This window comes from Primulina huaijiensis, unplaced genomic scaffold (assembly GCF_012295235.1).
Source record: "Primulina huaijiensis isolate GDHJ02 unplaced genomic scaffold, ASM1229523v2 scaffold20025, whole genome shotgun sequence".
NCBI lineage: Eukaryota > Viridiplantae > Streptophyta > Magnoliopsida > Lamiales > Gesneriaceae > Primulina > Primulina huaijiensis.
In genome coordinates, this window is record NW_027351963.1 from 452,363 (window position 1) to 474,818 (window position 22,456).

A 22,456-nucleotide genomic window follows, 5' to 3' on the forward strand; every position below is an offset into this window, starting at 1 on the left:
TTACTTCAGTACATTAATATATTACTTCAGTACAATATACACGTGTGTGTCTANACATAAAAATAATATTTTTATAAGTCGGATAAGATAGAAAATATGTCTTATCAAATTGAATTGTGAGACTCTCACATAGATATTACGAGTTTAAAAAAAAAGATAAATAAGTAAAATTTTTGGCTTTTTCAACTTCTAATTAAAACTTTTCATTTCAGGATTATAGCCATTATCCGATGATTGATTTTATTTCATGAAATAAATGGAGAATGATAATTAGATGCAAAAGATATTAAAAACAAGATGTTTTAAAAAGTAATAGGCAGTAGACGAGGACCACCCACCACCTAGGTGCTTAGGTGGTCGTCTAGACGTTTTTTTTTTACTTAAATATCTTTTTTTGTTTATCTCCATATTTCTCCAATAATTTATTTGCATTGGATTTAAACTCAAAATCGATGTCATATTCTTCTTATTTATACGATACGAATTGATCGAAAATATGTCAAACAATTTTTTTAAAAAAATTTAAAAAATTATATATTACATTATGTGTCGCCTAGGCGCCTTCCAAAAATCGAGGTGGTAAACGACCGTCCAACGCTTAAGCCATCCTAAACAATGTCTTTTAAAACACTGCTAAAAACATGGCAATCTCAATAATAACAAATTTACAACTAATAATGCAAGTGATTTCTCATGCTCACATAATTTAATTCTTTAAAGTGGAAAATATTTATAAAAGAAACTACTAGGAAAAAAACATGAACTTTGAGATAAAATAGAGATACGATGCGGGGAAAAATTAAGATAAAGAGAAATATAAAGATTATTAATAAATTAATACCATCAAAGTTATATAACATATATCATGCAAAGATAAAATTGTACACAAACTTTGGAACACACCAAAATTGTCACCATGAAATATTAAGTATTATATCACATTAAACAAATCAAGACAAAAAAAATGAACTGAAAATAATATCTTTGGGCAAATAAGAAATTTATCCGATCAAGTAAATTTCATATAATCCCATTTATGGATATATGGATCCAACTTTAAATATGAGACTTAAATTGTTCATCGATCTTTGTTTAAACCCAATGAATGGGTCCAAATAATTAAAAACAAATAAAATTTATATTAATCATTAATTGAATGCACCGTTTTCACACACACACCAAAAAATGCCAGAAAGAAATACACTACAAATTATGAATTCACCAACACAAGTGTACCACTTTTCCCTGTTCGCCTCCACATCCGACTCCGGAGCTATAGAAGGAGAGTGGTTTTTCAATATAAAAAAATTAGAAAAAAAAAAAAAAAAAAAAAAAAAAAAAGNAGCTCCAACTTTATATAAGTTAACTAAAGAATCCTGACTTTGTACAACCTAGAACAAAACCCCTGAAGCAAAATTTAATCAAATGTACGTAAACCCGATTCAAGGGGTGTGCAATTGGAGAGGTTTATGTGATTCTTTACTTGTTGAAAAACAGACCTTTTTTCTTCCCCTTCTTCTTCTCATTAGCCTGCAAAAAATAAACATATAATCGTGTTTAATCGGACGCGTGCTCCTGCTATTCATGCATACTAACCAAACCTCCGCACATCAAATCAATATATCAAATTTGAAGGCTGTTTTGGAACTTATTTGCATGCTATTATACAGATGTTTTGATACATTTCCGATATAGTATTTTTTACATAATGAGATGATGAGTAAGTTTGAAAAAAGGACGAATAGGTCTGCATAAGGCGAATGGGAGATGAATGGTCTAGATGTAGAGGCAGAAATTTCGAGAGCCAGGGAAGAATAGCTTTATTTTTACATTAAAAATTCCTAAACTAGTGATAAAGGAGATCAGTGATTCAATTTGAGATAAAAGAATTTAACGAGGATTATGCATCTTGGCCACACTTGATTTATTGAAAACATTTGCATGATATTAAAGTTTACCTTCACGATGAATAACCTTAGGGTAAGAACGATTGTATCCCTCCAACTGTAAAAATAAAAGCAAATTACATAGTTAAGACAAAGTACTGAAGAAACTGATTTGGGAGGTGTTCCTCCAATAAAATTAGACAAGTATAGAGAATAGTAACGATGTGTTTCAGTCCAAGATCTGTGAAAGAACGCACAAATATTTACTTGTGTGTAGGGGTAAAAACAAATCAAAGTCCTAATAAATCATCTGACCCCGAGAACACCGCTCCTCCAAATATATAAACTGAATATTAAGTCGAAGATCATCAGAACATCTTCTAACAATAAATTGGCTCTCTCAGAGAGAGCTTTCACTCGTTCAGATTCACACCAAAACAACGGCCCATCTCCATTAAGTCCATGATTCATCCACTTCTCCAGTCGCAAGTATGATCTTCTGCCCTCTCACCACCATATATATCATCGATCAGCTCTCCATTTAATTTCATCACCATTCTCCCAAATCTTCTCCTCTTTTTATTCCGTCTTATTTCCTTCTCCTGCACGCAACTAATTTCACTATTACCAACACTAAAGTTGCACCAACTGAGGCTCCATTTGTTTCAAGAAAACTTCACTCAATGCAATCGAAAAACACATGGCTCAACTTGTCGGTCCAACATTGTCGACAACTTCTGTTGCTCATTACCGAAAAGGCAACCTATGAGTCTTGTATACATCAAAAGTTTTCGTTCAAAAATATTAGTACCATCACAGATCAGTTTGAGACCTCTAGTATACCATCCCCTGATGTCATTTGTACCCCCATTACAACTGGTACTTTGTAAAAGAATGACGCTTGGGATGATTTTGATTTTAAGCTTGGTCAACAATTTTTTGAAAGGCGGGCAGAAATTTAAATTTTTGTTTCTTATTCAATATTTCAGTCAGGTGAATATGTGGGGTGTCAGATAAAATGTTTTGCAATTAGAAGAGATCTAAACAATTAGTTCTTCAAAGAAATTTTTCAACACCACAGATGTGCTTTTCATAATTGGCAACAAACAATAGAACTAGGATTCTACTTCTAACTTGATTCAGAATGGAACAACATTTCCTTCCAGAATGTCCATAAACCAAACGAGACCTAATAAAGCAGATCTATAGAAAGGAACAGCCTGAGATGTCGGTTGGAATCCAATTTGTTGCACTAGTGTCGAATTGTGATGTAAATTAGGGAAAAAACCAATTCCCTTAATTAAGGGATTCGATTAGGTCAATGTACAGTTAGTCAATATGCAGATTTTTAGGAATTAGTTAGTTTCCTGAAATAGTTAGTTTCCTTTTTCTGTTATTCTAGAGTATTCTGTAAATCCCTATATATGTAACCTTTTACAGACCAATTGAAGCAATGAACAAGGAAGAAATTATTCCTGAATTATTTTTCCACATGGTATCAGAGCCCTAGGACATTGGTCTGGGTTCATTCCGCACATTCCAGCCTTCATTGCTGTCCAGTTTTTTCTTCAAGCCTTCATTGCTGTCTTTTCTTTCTTATTTCCCTATCCTTCACCATGTCAATCTCTGAAACTACCATCTCCAGCAGTTCGTCTCTCCCTGATGATACCGCTACTGTCCAGAAGACCGGTGACCTGCAGAATATTCGGGCCTCCAATCGACTCAACGGGAAAAATTATCTCAAGTGGTCCCAATTCATTCGCACGTATCTCAAAGGCAAAGGAAGAATCAGCCATCTTATTGGAACGGGACCACCGAGGGAGGATCCAAAGTTTGACGCTTGGGATGAAGAGGACTCTATGATCATGTCCTGGTTATGGGACTCCATGGATCCCATGATCAGTGACACATGTATGTTCTTCTCCACAGCGAAGGAAACTTGGGACTATATCCGCCGCACCTATTCAAAGACCAAGGACGCTGCTCAGGTGTATGAGATAAAGACTAAAACTGCTGCCCTCAAACAAGGTACCAAATCTGTCATTGAGTATGCTTCTCTGCTGCAAAATCTATGGCAGGAACTTGACTATTACCGAGTCTTTGAGATGAAATGCCCGGAGGATGCTGTACTATTGAAGAACTTTATTGAGAGAGACCGAATATATGATTTTTTGGCCGGATTAAACCCTGAATTTGATCAAGTAAGAATTCAGGTCCTTGGCCGAGAGGACACACCGTCCCTAGAAGAGACGATCTCACTGATTCGCTCAGAAGAAAGTCGCAGGGGTATCATGCTTGAGCCACAACACATGGGTGGATCAGCACTTGCAACAAAAAGAGAGGATCTAGAGACGAATAAGGCGGCTGATATGCAAAGACCATATCCAAGCAGAGAAAATCAGTGGAAGGGGAACAAAGACAACCTATGGTGTACTCATTGCAAGAAACCAAGACACACAAGGGAAAATTGTTGGAAGCTACATGGCAAACCACCAAGCAAAGGATGGGGAGCCCGAGCAGGGAAACCGAGACCTCAAGCGCACATGGCTGAGGATCAAACCAGGGATGAAAACTCAGCAGCAGAGGGGCTTAACCGAGAGGAGATTGAGAAGCTAAAAAATTTGCTGGGGTCCCTAGAGAAGCCCTCTGGTACATGTTCTCTAGCCCTCTCAGGTAATGGTTCATTCTCTTTTTCTGTAGATGCCTCAGGAACCCTAAATGCCAACTCTTGGATAATAGACTCTGGTGCTACTGACCATATGACACCCATATCTCAGATTTTTCACTCTTATACACCATGCCCAAGTAACAGGAAAATTATAGTGGCAAATGGCTCTGTGGCTACAGTGGCAGGCTTCGGAGACATACATATCTCCCCTATGCTTAGCCTAAAAAATGTACTTCATGTGCCAAAACTGTCCAGCAGTCTTGTCTCCATCCATAAACTCACTCGTGATCTTAAATGCCATGTTACGTTTTTCCCTTCCTATGGTGTTTTTCAGGCCCTAGCTTCGGGGAGGAAGATTGGACTTGCTAAGGAAAGGGGGGGCCTTTACTACCTTGAGTCTTCACCGCAAGCCAGGAGCAATTTGTCCTTGTCTAGTTCATCCAATAAAGATACCATTTGGCTACACCATTTGCGCCTTGGTCATCCTTCCTTTAGGACTCTAAAAGTTATGTTTCCTTATTTATTTCAAGGATTAGATATTTCGGAATTTCATTGTGACACATGTGAATTGGCAAAACATACTCGAGTATCTTTTCCTATCAGTAATAAAAGAAGTTCTTCTCCTTTCCATTTAATTCATAGTGATGTATGGGGTCCCTCTCGGATACCTAACATTTCTGGGGCCCGTTGGTTTGTCTCTTTGATTGATGATTGCACTCGTGTCACATGGATATTTCTCCTTAAACATAAATCTGAAGTTAGCACTATTATACCAAATTTCCATGCGATGATTCAAAATCAATTTGGAGTAAAAATAAAAGGGTTTAGGACAGACAATGCCACAGATTACTTCAACCAAATCCTATCACCCTATTTCCTGTCACATGGCATTATCCATGACTCATCGTGTGTTCAAACATCACAACAAAATGGGGTGGCTGAGAGAAAAAATGGACACTTGCTAAACACTACCCGAGCACTACTTCTTCATGGAAACGTTCCTAAGACCTATTGGGGGAAAGCTGTCCTTACAGCCACACACATGATTAATAGACTTCCTTCACGGGTGCTCGACAACAAGAGTCCAGTAGAGTGCCTTAGCAGCTTATATCCTCACTTTAGAACCTCAAACGGCCTCACCCCTAGGGTATTTGGGTGCACTGCCTTTGTTCATGTCCATAACACCCAAAGAGATAAGTTGGATCCCCGAGCCATCAAATGTATGTTCCTAGGTTACTCAGCCACTAAAAAGGGGTATAAGTGCTATAATCCTTCTTCTAGAAAATCGTACATCTCTATCGATGTGACCTTCAGTGAAAATAAACCGTTCTTCTCCAAGTCCTCTCTTCAGGGGGAGAGTCCACTAGAAGATAGTCCTTGGGAATCTTTTGAACCGATCCACACTCTTGATCTCCCTCCTATACCAACCGAGCCTTCTAACCCCACAAATGTGTCATCTTCCCACAAGTTTCCTAGGTTCTCTCAGGTGTACTCAAGGAGGGAGACTGCCCCGGAACAGACTCAAGTCCAAGCTTCCAATCCAGACTCCGGAAATAAGACCACGGTAAGTCCCGAACACCCTTCTCATATTCAACAGATTGAAACACCAACCATTGGCCCAACAAATGACCTAGACCTTCCTATTGCCATCAGAAAAAATACACGGGAATGCACTAAACGACCACTATACCCATTATCTCACTATGTTTCCCTTAAAAACCTATCGCCAGCCCACAAAAAATTCATTGTCAGTTTAAACACCATTGCAATCCCTACTACTGTCTCTGAGGCATTGTCAAAAAGAGAATGGAGAGATGCTATGGGAGAAGAAATGAAAGCATCGGAAAAGAATAAAACCTGGGAGGTTGTGAATAAACCAGAGGGAAAGAACATTGTTGACTGTAAATGGATTTTTTCACTGAAATACAAGGCTGATGGATCCCTTGATAGATACAAGGCAAGGTTGGTAGCCAAAGGGTATACTCAGACGTATGGAGTTGATTATCTGGAAACTTTTGCCCCGGTTGCCAAAATGAACACTGTGAGAATTATTATGTCATTAGCTGCTCACTATAGCTGACAGCTTCTGCAGTATGATGTTAAGAATGCTTTCCTCCATGGTGACTTAGATGAAGAAATCTACATGCACATCCCACCGGGTTTTGATGGAAAATCAAGCAATAAGGTGTGCAAATTAAAAAAAGGCTCTTTATGGGTTAAAACAATCTCCAAGGGCATGGTTCGGGAGGTTTGCAAACTTTATGAAGGAATCTGGATACAAACAAAGCCAGGGTGATCACACCCTCTTCATTAAACACTCCTCTGCAGGGGGAGTAACGGCTCTTCTAGTCTATGTCGACGACATCATAGTAACCGGGAATGATGAAAAAGAAAAGCTCGAATTAAAGAGAAGATTGGGAAAGGAGTTTGAGATAAAAGAACTGGGCAGGTTGAAGTACTTTCTCGGTATTGAGGTGGCTTATACTACACACGGGATTTTCATCTCTCAACAAAAATACATTACAGACCTACTTACCGAGACAGGAAAGGCTGGGTGTAAACCGGCCCCTACTCCAATGGATCCGAATAACAAATTGGGAGAAGATAAAGAGGAACCAGAAGTTGATAAAAGGATGTACCAGAGGTTAGTTGGTAGACTCATATACCTCGCTCATACTCGGCCAGATATAGCCTACTCAGTCAGTGTGATCAGCCAATTCATGCATGATCCAAGAGAGTCACATCTTCAAGCTGCAAATAGGGTACTTCATTATTTGAAAGGGAACCCAGGGAAAGGGATTCTGTTCAAAAGGAACGAGAGGCTTACTGTAGAAGCCTACACCGACGCTGACTATGCAGGATCCCTCGTAGGTAGAAGGTCTACTTCGGGGTATTGTACGTTTCTAGGTGGCAACCTAGTAACATGGAGGAGTAAAAAGCAGAATGTAGTGGCCAGGTCCTCAGCCGAAGCAGAATTCAGGGCGATCGCTCAAGGGCTATGCGAAATACTATGGATAAAGATTATTTTGGATGATCTACGGGTCAAGGCAGAAGGTCCCATGAAACTCTACAGTGACAACATGTCCGCAATCAACATTGCACATAATCCTATACAACACGATAGGACAAAGCATATTGAGATTGACAGACACTTCATCAAGGTGAAATTGGAGAGAAAACTAGTGTGTATGTCCTATGTTCCAACCGGGTGCCAGTTGGCTGATGTTCTGACTAAGGGACTAAGCAGTTCAAGTTTTCATGGGCTCATATCCAAGCTGGGAAGGAAAGACATCTATTCCTCAGCTTGAGGGGGAGTGTCGAATTGTGATGTAAATTAGGGAAAAAACCAATTCCCTTAATTAAGGGATTCGATTAGGTCAATGTACAGATAGTCAATATGCAGATTTTTAGGAATTAGTTAGTTTCCTGAAATAGTTAGTTTCCTTTTTCTGTTATTCTAGAGTATTCTGTAAATCCCTATATATGTAACCTTTTACAGACCAATTGAAGCAATGAACAAGGAAGAAATTATTCCTGAATTATTTTTCCACAACTAGTATGGCTTGTAGAAGCATTTCAGGCCCCATTTAGTTCATGAGACCCAAATGTTTTCTTATAGATAGGAATAGCCCATTCAACCAAAATCCTTGTGAATCCGGGATCATATTCTTGTAATGCAGTTTCATTATTCATTTTGAACAAGTTTTGATAGCTGGATTCTTTGGCTTTCTCAGATTATATCACATTTGACAGCAGCAATCATACCAGTCAACAAACACAGCAAACAAAGTAAGTTCGACTTACCCACTTATATCCGTCGAGCTATTCTCTGCCCGCAAAAGACGTTCAGTCCCGCTCGGATCAATAATGGAAAATTCTGTCACACTTCCAGAAGGAATTGAGACCTAAATAATTTAGAAAGGAATATTAATATCAAACAAACAAGTGTATGTAAGGTATATGGTATGAGTTCAATAGAAAATAAAATTTATGACGTGTTAGATAAATGAGAGGATAAAAGCTTGATAATTCAGAAATGGACAAAAAATGGAGATACAATTTTTCTGGATATTGCTACTTTTTTGGAGCTTTTGAGTAGGACAGGTTAGAGTTCGATCATAAAAGACAAAAGTGCAAACGGACATAGAACTTACAATTGTGGAGGTTGAAAACTTTTCAGTGATTATATTACCACTAGGGCCACTGTACTTTATGCTGTAACCATCCCTTTTAATGGTCAATGTAGCTGGCTCCCATATATCAAGATAACCAGTCTTCATTGTCAAAGAAAAAAAGTAAGCACAAGGTAAATTAATGCCACAGTTTCAAGATATGAATTAAAAAGTGGTGTTCGAGGTTGAAGAAAATATAATTTATAAGGAGTCATCTCACCGACAGTGATAATTTATATGAAGCATGACCACTATAAAGAGTCTTCTCTATGCAATTTTGCATTTCTGGGTCTGCAAGACAAAAGGAGAAAATTGCTGAAAACCAGGAGCAAGTGTTCAACAATGAAACAAAAATTTAACAGGTATTTTAGGAAACACGAATGATGCCCAAAGGGAAAAAAATTGATTTACTTTTAATTAGGAACTTATTAAAGAGAAAATGATTTATCGACCCAAAGTCCGCCCAATTACAAAGATAAACGTTGAAAGTGTTATTGTGCTTGGAAACCAAATTTGGATATGGAAACTGTTTATATTTCCCTGGAAATTTGTTTCCAGAATCTATCCGGCTTTTCTAAATTTGGATATAGAAACTGCAACAATTTAAATTTCCATAGAAATTTATCTCCAGAATCTATCCGACTTTTCTTCAGTAAGTGAGAGTGGTGGTCAAGGAGGGAGATAAGATTAGGTTTTGGTAAGATAGATGGTGAGAAATTCCTCTTTTCAGGATCTTTACCCGTCTTTATTTCAGATTTTGACGGTCCATAATCATCATATTTCTTACTCCGCACAATTCAATTTTTCATCAATCCCTTCTTCTCTTTCTTCGAATTTTTATTTTTGGAGGGTTCTCAAGGAATGGGAGGCAATTGAGTTAGGTTCTTTGATCGAATCTTTAGATAAGGTCAAGTGTTCTTGGATTGCGGTACTTGGGAAATTAACATCGTCTAAGATATTGCAAAAAAAATTCTTCTTGTTCTCTTTGTCCAAATTGGTGCCATTTGATTATTCACTGTCTTTTTCAGTTTGTCTTTGTTTAAAGCATTGGCGGAGTTCGTCTTGATTTGGGTATCTCCCAGATCAACTTGAGATTTATTCGCGGCGGATCTCAGACGGGATTTGGGAAGGAGGAGTAGAAGTTCTTGGAATGCGGTGGTTCACTGTTTGAGTTGGTCCATGTGGATGGAAAGCAATAGGATGATCTTTGAAGATCGAGAAGACTTCATTGAGGAGTGTTGGGAGAAGATTAAATTCAGAATTTCGAGAAGAACCTATGATTAGCTTTACGGGAAATTTCCAAACAACAATTTCAACGAAATCTTTTTTGATGAAGTTCGAGGATCGTAGAATTCAAATCGTTCTCAGTCTCAGATTTGTATAGGAATTGGGGTCATGCATTATGTTAATCTATTTTGACTATGGATTTGACTTCATTTATGTGGACCTCTTGTTCGCATTTTGTAATTAATTTTATTAATCAAAATATATTAATACATTCTTACAAGGTGATCTTGAAGAATAAATCTATGTGAATTCTCTCTAGAATTGTCTCTACAAATGTAGAACAAATAGTATGTAGATTGAAGAAGGTGTAGTATAGGTTCAAACAATTTCCAACAAACTACAAAGATAATTGAATGTTGTGAACCAACAAGATACACCATAAAGCATAATTATGAAATTTTCAGGTAAGATAAGGTTTGCCAAGAATCCATTACCTAATGTGATTTTCCTATGCTCATTGGCGAAGACCTTCACAAGTTCACCCTGAAACGAAAGAAACACAATCTTCAGAAACTGCAAGAGAGCAATTCTTGCTAACATCATAATGATTGTCATGATATTTTTTTTAAAAAAAAAGGATATGGTATTCACATGGCATAAACAAAACAATTTTAAAAATTGGATGCTCCTATTCTATTTTAGGAAACAAAAATTTCTTTTCAAAAGTACCACTACATGAATGCGATGATGTGGCATCCACCAATCAAAAACAATATTTAAGGATTAAAAAAAAGTAAAATTTCAAACTCTTAATTTGCTTAATTTTCATCTAAAACCCAGTGGCAATCCTAATATACAAAAAGGAACTATGTTATTTCATACAATGTACATAGTTTATGTATACTGTGCAAATATATACAGACCCTAAGTATACGAATTACAATCACGCTCGTCTCTAATAATGGTGCAACCGAACCATGTACTTCCGGGACCAAGGATTGTATTCCAGAAGTTAACCGAGGTCTTTGATGAGTAGACCCGAAAATATATCCATGCTTCTGCCTCTACTAATAATTAACTTATAAATTGTTTTGCATAACAAACTAACATTGCAGTTTTACAGAGCCGTCCAAGCTCGTCTTTTTGCTTAGCAGAGCAGGGAAGCATCAAAGACGCAAAAAGAAATACATATTGTCAATGATTTCGAAGTAATCAGCAGTGAATGTTATATTATATCTTTTAGAGACTAAACATCAACTTTTTATTCCTCGTTCTTTCTCGATCATTCAAAGCATGCAATGTGCTTTTCAGACAAATCCAAGCCGTGCAGCCTTCTATGCACATTACAATCATGTTGGTGTCATTTTTTTGCTTATCAACCTGTTAAATTTTCAATTAGCATATTAAAATCAAAATAGCATCATATTAAGACTTCACAAGATGACAAGTTCATTAGTTATATCTTAACGAAAATGTACATGCACTGGCAGCATGATATCCTTGATCGTGAAAAGTTGCTGGCAAGGATCCAATTGTTCATATTCTGATACTTCCTCCCCCTAGTTAGGTTAACAACTTGGAGTTCAGAATGCAAGTTAAAAATGTGATTTGAACATGCTTTATATTTATGCTGAAAAGTATCTGTTTAGTTAGAGAGTGTCCATTAAGTTTCAGCGTAATTTTGAAAAGACCATTTCTCATAGCAGGAAATGAAAAATATTTTCTTGACATCATAGAGAAACGCCCAATTCTCAAATTGATTCAATCGAGGATAGTATGAGTACAGCTCAAATAAGTATTTCTCAAGTGAGCTTAGCACAAAAATGAACACTCCATTAGTAAACTCCACTTTATCGGTGTCCTTTCATTGCTTTATATCTGTTGAAGATCTAGGAGTACATATATAGAAGTAAAAATGATTTCACAATGCTTTAGAACTATTATTTTAATGTAGCACAGTATACCTCATTTCTCATTAATTCAACCGACAATCTGTCTTAGCTAAATCTAATGACATCAAATTAATGTCACTCCAACTCTAAAATATGCAAAACAAATGACATTTTCGAGTCAAAACAGGCATTCACAGCAGATAATTGAAGAATGTCATCATCATTGTTCCCACATTACCATCCTTTTTAGTGCATTCCTTGTTAGCTGAAGTTAAATAGCAAACAAATGAAAGCACAAATAACAAACATGAGTGGTTTGCGGTCACATATGCAAGTAAGCACACATCAACCCACACATCTGAGAATACCTTCCGTTTCCGGTCATCAAGCGGCTGTACTTCAATGGCAAGATATGTATCAACATCATCAGCGGAAACAAGATAATCTGGTTGCTTTGCACCTGTGATCAGCAATATGAATATTATCAGAAATTAACCCGAGAAAAGTTAATACCAAAACTACAAATAAAAAAAATACCATCAATATAATTAAAAGATCCATCTTCCATATGCCGTAACCACTGTGAATTGAGGAAAAAAACTAATTAACAACGAGAAAAGGAAGAGATATTAAGTATTCACAATAAAATGTAACAAAATAGGAGAGACCACAGATAATAACCCCAAAATTACAACTGGTTGTTCCATTAATAGAATATCCACTAGCTCGGAGTTGCTGTCCGGGATATGCATCGCCTGATATTTGGAGACCCTTTATTGCTGGTAGTGGATCATCATCTGCAGCTGGTCAAAGTTTACAAAATTTAGAATTTTGTACAGCATAATTATGCTTAAAACAGTGAAAAAATGTTGATAAGAATTTTGACCATCAGAGAAAGAGGATGATGGTTCCTCAAGAACTGGTGCTAGATAAGGAGAATATGAGGAGTTAGGATCATCAAGAGTTGTGCTGTATGCGGAAGCTATAGAAGTCCAATTAACTGAAGGCTCTCTATCACTTTGGTTTCCTTGAATGTCAGGTTCGTCAACGCCAGTACTTCGAACCAGATCACCAAATGTGACCTTTTTACTCACAGTTTCTTCATTATTTCGAACAAGATTTGAATCAGTCTGGTTGATAATGAACTGTGCAGGTACTTCCTGGGATGCAGCACTCCTAAAGAGCAAGAAGCATATGCGTTGAGGAGTAGCTAACAATGAGTTATACCGACCGAAACTCATTGCAAATCAAATACTATATCTAAATCAAGGTAGTTCGCTTTCAGCCGGTGAAATGCACAAGCTAATACCATTTCTTTTTTTTAGTGTTGGTATTGATTCAGAATCATTAAGAAAGATAAAAATTCACCACTCCCAGTGCTTCACAAGGCCACTAACCACCACAACAGATGCACATTGACAGTGTGGAATGAAAAAAGATCTTCCACATACCAAATAAACCTGTGTTAGTGAAAAAAAGTGGACTTTACATATACTCACATAATAATATCTGTAATGAGTGGAAGACCGATAAAAAGGTACAAGCATTATTAACCCAGTCCTAATACAAACTTATCCTCGTAATTTTTAAAAAAAAAAAACTAACTTATCCTAGTATTTTGAAATTCTTCAAATATGTAAGTTGAATTGCAACCACACAACAAACACAACATTCCCAACAAGAAATTCAATAAATAAACAAATAGAAATAACAAGGTTAACAGCCTCTATCTGATGCAAACAAGTTTATACAATGAGTGAAAACCAAAAGAAATCGATCAAACTATTCAAGAATGCAAGAGATAAGTTTTCTTTCATACTGTTTAAATAACAAGCAGGAAATGCCATCAGTAAATCATTCATGCTGACACATTAAGAAACCAAGAGCTGCAACAAAATGTACCGGGTAGAGAATGCATTTCATTTCATCATCAACTTCAGATTCTTCATTCAACCACTCACCTGTTAGCAACATGTGGATACCTCCCTAATTCATTGTGCTCCGGATTCTTCACAGCATTATTCAGACCACTTTGAGGTCGACCCAGTAGATTTTCATCAAGTGTTGTTTGAGGATCTGAAGATGGCATACTTCCATTAGAAAATGTTGGTTGCTGTACCAGTTCCATCCCATTTTTCAACTGACAGAAAAGATATAATTCACATGAGGTCAGTACTCAAATGTAAAATACATTTAGAAGCCAATATCCAAAAGGAAAGAGATGGTACAGTAATTTTTCACAAAAGCTTAAGCTGATTTCCAAGCTTCAGATCACTAATGTCAATGAATTACATCCAACTCTCAAAGAAAGTTAATGTACCCTTGTACATCAAAGAGAAAACTGTACTTTTGCTTATATTTATATATTTTAAAAACAATCCCATATATTATCACCAAACAACTTTTAACTTTTTTACTATTTAATTGGCATAATAAAGAGAGATAAAACCAAAAGTAAATTTAAAATCCTAAAACCAAAGAGTATAGAACAACCCTACCTCAATAGGATGAAATGGTGATTGACTCAAATTTGAGGGATTCACATCAGAGCGCCAGGGAGCTAGTTGGTACTGTGACTCCTTGAGCTTTCCCTGGAAAACAAGTGACTACATGTGACACAAGAATTTGAAAAATAAAGCCCAGTGCAGTATCAATTGATGTCTCTTGGATATAAATCCCTCCCTAGTTATATTTTGTACAATTTTTTAAAGTTTCTACAACATACCTCAGTTACAAGAAGCTGCTCCCGCAAATGTCTAAATAAAACCTGAAATCCCAACATACAGAAGTTTATACAAACATAATCCCCCACCATGAGGCATGATTATATTCATCCCACCCACGTCTAGATATGATAATGGCTCGTCATCTTTTTAGTAGGTAACGGTACTGATCATTCAACAAGGTAATAGTACAATATATTAGTTAACGGTAAAGTCAAATTTTTACACTATTGAATCTCATATGAGTAAGCATTTTAAATTTAAGGTTTTGTTTCATTTTCATAAGCCGAAGGAATTTCAGAACACAGGACAGGACAACTGTATAAGAATATTATGTATTATGGCAGTCAGAAATATTAAAAGAAATCTGTAAAAAAGCCATAAGGAACAATTCTTTAGAAACAGCTAAGTTTGTATTTGCTAACAAAAATGATAAATAAATTCAAACTGATATCTAGGAATCATTGGATTTGACTTGGTAATAAAAGATTGTTACTTGCACCAAAGATATACAACTCCTCCAGTACTACATAACAAAACCACTAAATTTATAAGCTAGGTGTATACAAATAATTAAATTACTGAAAATATATTAGCAGCTGAAAAGACCTGCCTGCCCGCATATCCTTAAATTGGAAAGTGATCTAACAACTTCACATCTTAGTTCAATTTTCAGAACCTTTAGGGGTGTTTTTTTATCGGATTGTTTATACTCAATTAGAATGACTTTTTTTATTAGAATTTTATTTTCGATTTTTTAGCATGTATTCATTTATAAATTATCACGAGTTGAAATAATTAATATAGCGAAGCTGTGCAGGTATGTTCAGTCTTTTGAAATTTTGATAACTTGCTTATTTCAGTGTGTATTATTTTGTAAATTACTGTTAGATAAAATAATGGATATTGAAAAGTTAATAAACGATGACACTAAAGCCAGTTAGTATAGACCTATCAACCTAAATAATAATAATAATAATAAGATAGAAAAGCCCAACCGAACAGAAAAACTTCAGGAATTCAAAGACAACAAAAATAAAGCCTTTCTTACTAGTTTTAACTCTGATTACTAAAATAATCTCAAACACACAACTCCACCAAACCTAATCTCAATAAAATCACCCATAATTACATCATGTAAACTGCAGCAAGCAACATAAATACCACGTCTAGATAATATCTTATATATTGCACGAATTAAAGAGGGTAGGATAGTGCTTAGTAACCTTGATGTTACTGACAATGGATTGGGCATCAGCAACAGGTGGCTGAAGAGAATATTCAGCAAGAAGAGGCATTAAAGAAGATACAAACATTGATCTTTCTAGTTGTGCAGCCTGAAAGAGCAACTCCATAGCTTCAGCATACACCATACTAATTGATTGGTTAGATAAATGATGTCTACTATATCATTTGTCCTCATAAATCATCACCATCTTATAAAGTATGACCAAAAGATTAAGAAAGTAATTGGTAGACGTAAATAAGATGTTTAGAATTGATGCTTCAAGCACGATATTTAGTTGTATACGATCAAGGTAATAATTTCCGTCGGCAAATGACAAACAAAAATGCATCGAGATCACATGAACATCTATGGGCCAGAAGAAACCAAAACCAGTTCCCTCAACTACCATTCAGACCAACTTATCAATGTTCAGTGATGCAATTTCATTACACTAAAATTTAATTTTTTCTTCAACAAATTTAATTTGAAACTGAAGTTGTACACATTCGAAAGCAGCCATGATCAAGCCAAAAGGATCAAAACTGGTTTATACATGAGGCACTGAAGGGAAACTGTTTTGTAGAAGTACCTGCAATGCATATGTAAGCCGTACATTCTCCTCCATAATGTCTTGTCTGTAAGAAATTGCTTTAGAGGCAGCATCAACAAGTTCTTGTTGTTGCTGATCAAAGGCCTTTGGAAAGAATAAAAGCATAGAACCTCCATCAAGATTCAGAACAAAATGACTATCTTAATAAGTAGTAAAGCAAATACTGCCTACCATGCGCATATATGATATGCGCTTCTCCAGAACATAAATCTCATTCCGGATTTGTGTTTCCTAAAAAAAAGAAGAACCCACAACACCAATAAGAAAATATAAGTACTTTCACACAGCCAATAAGATCTCAATATACAACTTTCTACCAAACCTTTATGGAATACTCTGCAAGATGATTTTTTAATTGCAAAATCTCCTCTTCATGCTCTCGGACCTTTGTAACAAGATCCTACGCACATATAAACATAAGATGCTAAAAAAGAAAGATGAATACAAGTAACTGGCTATGAACTCTTATTTGATTTCAATCATTTACCAAATTTTAGGAACAATACTCACACAAACCAAATTTTGAAATTCAATTCTCAGTTACAGGTTTGACCTATTATTTGATTTCAACATACATTGATACTTACAGCCCATCCATATTAGCAGATTTAGGACATGATACTTACCAAAGCATAATTAGAAGAGTTACCTGCTTTTGACTATTAATATTAACTTCACCCATTGAAATCAAACCCTGTCCAGATATTTTTAGCTGTGAATCTGAACTGCCTTCTAGCTGGTACCTATAAAAGCAGGCAATGGAAAATACACATCAAGACAACAAATTCATATTCAGTTCATATTATTTTCATAGGTTATTTGCATATGAGATACCTGATAGGGGAAAATGATGTATTAGATGGCGACACAATCTGTGAAGCAACGGAATTATCTGATGTTATCTCACCACCCCGGATATACCTTGATGATCCATTTACCATGCTATTACCAAAATGGTTTTCCATACAAGTGTGAGTTGTCTGGTCCATGTCATTTTGATTCAAATCTTTTTGAAGAGCAGAATTTGATAAATCGCGTCCAGAACTAATATCCATAGTTCTCATTCCACTCATTCGATTATGGGACCCCGGATTTATTTGATCAGTTCTGTGAGGTTCATCAACATGTTCAACCCATTGATCACCAGATTGGGAATTTTGGTATCCCGGATCGCCTAATTTCTGCATGGAGCACGATATATAAGACAAGATTCTGAAATCTGTAGGCACTGTAGATGCTTTAGATAGTTTCTTTGCGACACAAGTAACCAGTCAAGTACATTTCCACACTCACACACCAATCAAATCAAAATGTAAAAAACTATAATCATACATATTATAGCAGATCTGGAGCAGAAGAATTTTGACGTCAAATTGTAGTAAAATATTGAAACAGGAAACATATAATGCAAGAAATCTCACAAATTTCTCAAGTTCCTCGTTCTTTTTCTGGAGTTCAGATCTCAGACGATTGTTCTCTTCCACCTACAAATGACAAGGGAAACCATAGATTTTCTGTTTCAGGTAATTATCATGGGCCCATGGGAGTAGATAAAAACTCACCAGAGAGCAGGAATTCGCAATTAAACAATGATCAGGAATGCCATAGCATGTAGTTACATTAGAGTCAAGATACCAAAAATCTTATCTTAGTGACAAGTGTACCTTGCCTAGTTCAAATAATGGAGGAGTTTAAATACCTCCACCAAAATCCCAATAAAACTCATCTTTGGCCAGTTCAAGATATTCATTTATATGGTCGATTTATTTTTGAAACAGTGTAACTCCATGTTATAGAGATAACAAATGAGTAACAAATACAGATAAGGACGGTTTAATAGGAACAAGAAGTAGGGACCAAATAAAGTTTTGCACTCTGGCCAAATTTGAAGTGAGGATAACTTTGCAGACTGTGGTTCCTTTTCAGTTAGTCACTTCAAATTTTAATTAAATCTGAACATTTGAGGCTATGAAGCCTGCATAAATGACCAGACTGTACTGACCAACAAAGGCTGTACCTGGGATAAGCTCAGAGTGTTAGAACCAGCAATCCAGTGGCGCCACAAAAGAACTTGCCATTTAACCACACAAAATAAAAAAGGACAGCAATTCAAGGCTTTAAAAGTTTTCAGTTGGCAGGGTGTTCGTAAACCTAAGAACTAAGCTAGTTCGTGATGCCACAGAAAAACTTACCTTTTAACCACACAAAATAAAAAGGTCAGCGTTTTATGGTTTCTACAGATGTAAGCAGGCATAGCGCTCAAAGTCCCTAGAACTATGCCAGTATACACAGGAACATGATGGAGAAGCCTAAATGTGTGGTAGAGAAAATCAAAGCTGTCCGGAGTACACAAACATTAGATAACTTCACCAAATCCAATTAACAATAAAGTTCACGGCGATAAGAGGCTCTATTCTTTTTCCCAGGTCCAGGGATTGGTGAAGATAATCTTGAGATGATATCATTCCCAGAAGAAGGTTGCAGCGAACTTATGTTAACCTGATGACTGATGACGATGTCGATTGTATGAAGCTTTTTGACAAACTATCATTGAAAAGGATTCTAGTCGAGTATCTCGCTCAATCTTATGATTTAGAGACCTAATAATAAAATAGTGAGAACATGAACAAAAGGAAGTAATGGCCAATACAGTGAACCACGCACAACATTCTCCAGGAGTTCACTTTCCTTCCCGCAACATAAATAATAGCAGAGCATCCATCTGGCAATCCTTTGATACTAAACGCCTTTAATATATTGCTATTCTATTAAAAATCCATAAAATATTGATGTAAGCACGGGAAAAATATATCCATCCACAGGAAACTTTTTTGGTTAGCACTTTTCTGAGTTTCTATTTCAGGAAATTCCAAAAGAAAATCAACAAAAACAATTAAACAAAAGTAACATGTCTTATATTGCTTGCATTGAGGCATAAAAAGGATCGTCAAAAGGAAAGGAGGTGACATGATAAAGAATCGGCATAAATGAAAAAGAATCTGAAGTGGTGATTGTTAGCTACTAGTTATATTATATACACAAGATATACCATTTTAGAATGCCTAACTTTGTCCCCGTGGTTGAGATGGTAGATGTTACAAGTCAATAAAAAGAGACATTTAAGTACAATCACCTTCAGATCACAGTAATCCTACTTTCTTATTGCAGTTTAAAATAAATAAGTACCAAGATTCCGGGATAAAGTTAATATGAATGACGGCACTTACACAAAGGTCGCTCCTTCGCAATTTGGTTTATAATAGAAACGATGGCACCTATGTTAAAGATCACTCCTCCTTCCTCACAATCATATTGTATTTACTTTCGGGTATAAAACTGCTACAAATAGCTACAGGGTTTTTAGCTCATATTAGTATATAGGGTACAGGGTACACTAATCATTCAAGGTCGAGTGAGAATCACGATGGAGGTACCAACCAAATACTTTGTTCCTGGGTCAAATAAATTTCATATATATCTGATTAAACTATAAAATCTATGGCTTGAAAATAATAAGCTACGTAGGAAAATGGCTATTTTCAACTGCATGTGATGAGAGATGTGTAATAGGAAAAGACCTGCTGTTTAATGGTGGCCTCAGCAGCTTCTACAGCTTTCATCACCTGAAACAACCCATCGTTGCCATTGACATTTCTGTGATCGTTCATCCCCAACCCAGAAAATCTACTTTCCAAATCACCGTCCCCATTCTCCATCTCGCTCTCGACTTAACTTGTAAGAAAAACAAAATTGTTCAGTAAAAGCTCAAATTCAGAGGAACTATACGAAGAGATACTACATATTACCAACGTAAACCCACCTGGGTCAGCCTCCCCTCCGTCAAATCACCGGTTTCTCGACAATGGTTCTTGCTCGTCGCTATGTAATTTTCTGACCCTAGCTGCCCGAGATTGTATATCCTTGACAGCCTATTCGATTCTGATTGAACAGCGGGCGATATGCTTCGGATCAAGAAAAGCCCGATGAACATGCACCGGTGAGAAGGAAAAAAACGATAGATGCTATGATGATTCTTTAAAAAAAACAGAGGCGTGATGACTACAGACGTAAGAAATACACCGAAATGATCAACGTACCAGGTGGGTCAGGGAGACTTGGAAAATTGAGATTGAGATTAAGGAAGTATTATAAAAATAGGGTTTTGGGTTTCAGGCTGATTGGAGACTTGGGATACTGTCCTGGTTGACAGACAAAGGTGCGGAGAAGAGGAGAGTGGAGGTTTTCTCCATGTTGATAATACATTTATTAGAGTAATTTGGACAATAATTTAAAAATATTTTTGTTGTTTTATAAATGGAAATATTAAAATAAGTGTTTTACAATATTTTTATAAAACAAAAAATTGTTCACAACTAATAATTTTTAAAAAACAAACAAGATTGTTTTTTTGTTTTTAGAATAAAGAAACGTGGGTCAAACGAAAATTAAAAAGTTTTTATAAAATAATTGTCCAAATATCTTCTTAATTATTTTTAACTATGAAATCATTTTTTTTTAGATAATTGTATGAATATCTTTTCAACCGTAAAAACACTTTTATATAATAGTTGTTCAAACATACATATATATTCTTAAAACAACTTTTAAAACATTTTTATTAAATTTTGAAAATAAAAACTTTTATAAAAATATTTTACAAGTATTTGTGCAAACGAAGTCATATTGATTGGTTACAGAAAATGTTTATGTTTTTTAGTTTTTGCTTCTATTTATATTTTAAAAAAATTCAACTTTCAACATTTATTCAAACATCCAACTCTTTTCTGTCTTTTTTAATAAAAATATTTTTAAAAACTATACTTATTTAACTTTTTGATGGAACATATTATTTATCCATCTACCAATCATTTATCTTGTATCAATCAAATCACGATCATTTATATCACATCAATCAAATCATTGAATTGAAATTACAATATTACTTTTAATAAATAATATTATCAATATTTTATTAATATTTTCAAAATGACAAAACGGTAATATCACATTATCTAAAATTTAATCAAACATTATATTAATTTTCATTTTTATATATTTTATTATTAAAAAATATTACTTATCTTCGTACTATTTGTCTTATACCACGAGCCAAACGGTAAGTTACGGTTTTAGTACTTCCTTTGGGGTGCTGGTGATGTAGGGCTTACATAAGTGATGGTAATGGGTTCGAGTATAACGAGTTATTGACCTATAGACAACCCGTTTTTGTCGGGTATGTATATGTTAAAATGAGTATTGGGTCTGGCATGGATATTAAATTTTATATATAGGGATGTCGATGAGGCAAGATGAGGTTGGGATGCCTTTCACATCCCCCGATCCCCGTCCCCAAATCCAAAACTCGTCTTTATCCGCCCCAATCCCCATCTTTTTTCTAATCGGGGATATCATATCCTTGTCTCCACATGGACTAAGTCTTCATCCTCGCATCCATATTCGAATTTTTACTTGGAGAATCCACATCCATGATCCAATAGACAATAATACATACGTTTGTTTTTGTTGTTGTTGTTGTTTTTGTTGTTGTTGTATATAATTCGGATATGGATTCCAATCTCATCCCCGGCCCCATAACCACTATGGGAAATTTGAGATTTCCCTGGACCCATCCCGTTCGAAGCGACATCTGCGGATAAAATTATTATCTCTACTTACATCTGACTTACAGTATCCGACCCATACTCGATTCGTTCAGATTTTAGATATTTATTTATATTATATTATATATATACACTTTTTTACATGTTTATGTTTCAGGTCATATCATGGTTGTCATTGTTTATGTAATGATGCAAATGATAAACATGATTTTAATTATATTTTTAGACAATTACTTGTTTGATAAGATAATAAATTGAAAAAATAAAGATAGCATTATTGTCTTTTAAATTCAGATTATTTTAAATTTTGAATCAGCTATTGAATAATAAAATGATGTTGAATCACATTTATCACACAAAACGATGACTTATAATAATAACATATAATACATAAAGATATATGTTTGACAAATTTCACAGTACTTATTA

The 22,456-nt window shown here is 35.5% G+C and overlaps 1 protein-coding gene across 6 annotated transcripts; it reads right to left on the minus strand.

Annotated features, from left to right (window-relative positions):
• Positions 1 to 1,119: 1,119 nt before the first annotated feature.
• Positions 1,120 to 20,651, minus strand: LOC140966049 (uncharacterized). Of its 6 annotated transcripts, none has more exons than XM_073426342.1 (23): positions 20,504 to 20,651; positions 20,227 to 20,345; positions 19,985 to 20,133; positions 17,828 to 17,890; positions 17,241 to 17,587; positions 17,056 to 17,149; positions 16,729 to 16,806; positions 16,578 to 16,637; positions 16,386 to 16,490; positions 15,795 to 15,905; positions 14,571 to 14,612; positions 14,344 to 14,436; positions 13,807 to 13,985; positions 12,732 to 13,021; positions 12,527 to 12,648; positions 12,383 to 12,425; positions 12,214 to 12,305; positions 10,448 to 10,496; positions 8,947 to 9,017; positions 8,709 to 8,828; positions 8,359 to 8,459; positions 1,959 to 2,004; positions 1,120 to 1,530 (listed from the first exon to the last, which is right to left on the minus strand). In XM_073426342.1, exons 3-23 carry the CDS (start codon positions 20,120 to 20,122, stop codon positions 1,480 to 1,482), a joined length of 2,295 nt encoding a protein of 764 aa, XP_073282443.1. In that variant the 5' UTR covers positions 20,123 to 20,133; positions 20,227 to 20,345; positions 20,504 to 20,651; the 3' UTR covers positions 1,120 to 1,479. The 6 variants fall into 6 exon arrangements, with proteins under 6 accessions (XP_073282443.1, XP_073282442.1, XP_073282439.1 ...); XM_073426341.1 differs by having other exon boundaries at positions 19,985 to 20,138; XM_073426338.1 differs by having other exon boundaries at positions 19,985 to 20,138; positions 20,227 to 20,368.
• Between the last annotated feature and the right edge of the window lie 1,805 nt (positions 20,652 to 22,456).

Coding starts and splice junctions, on each gene's coding strand:
- LOC140966049 (XM_073426342.1), bottom strand. CDS start 20,122: ATGGAGAATGGGGACGGTGATTTGGAAAGTAGATTTTCTGGGTTGGGG. Junction 17,150..17,240: donor ACATCATTTTCCCCTATCAG/GTATCTCATATG, acceptor CTGCTTTTATAG/GTACCAGCTAGAAGGCAGTT. Junction 15,906..16,385: donor GGCTTACATATGCATTGCAG/GTACTTCTACAA, acceptor TTGCTCTTTCAG/GCTGCACAACTAGAAAGATC.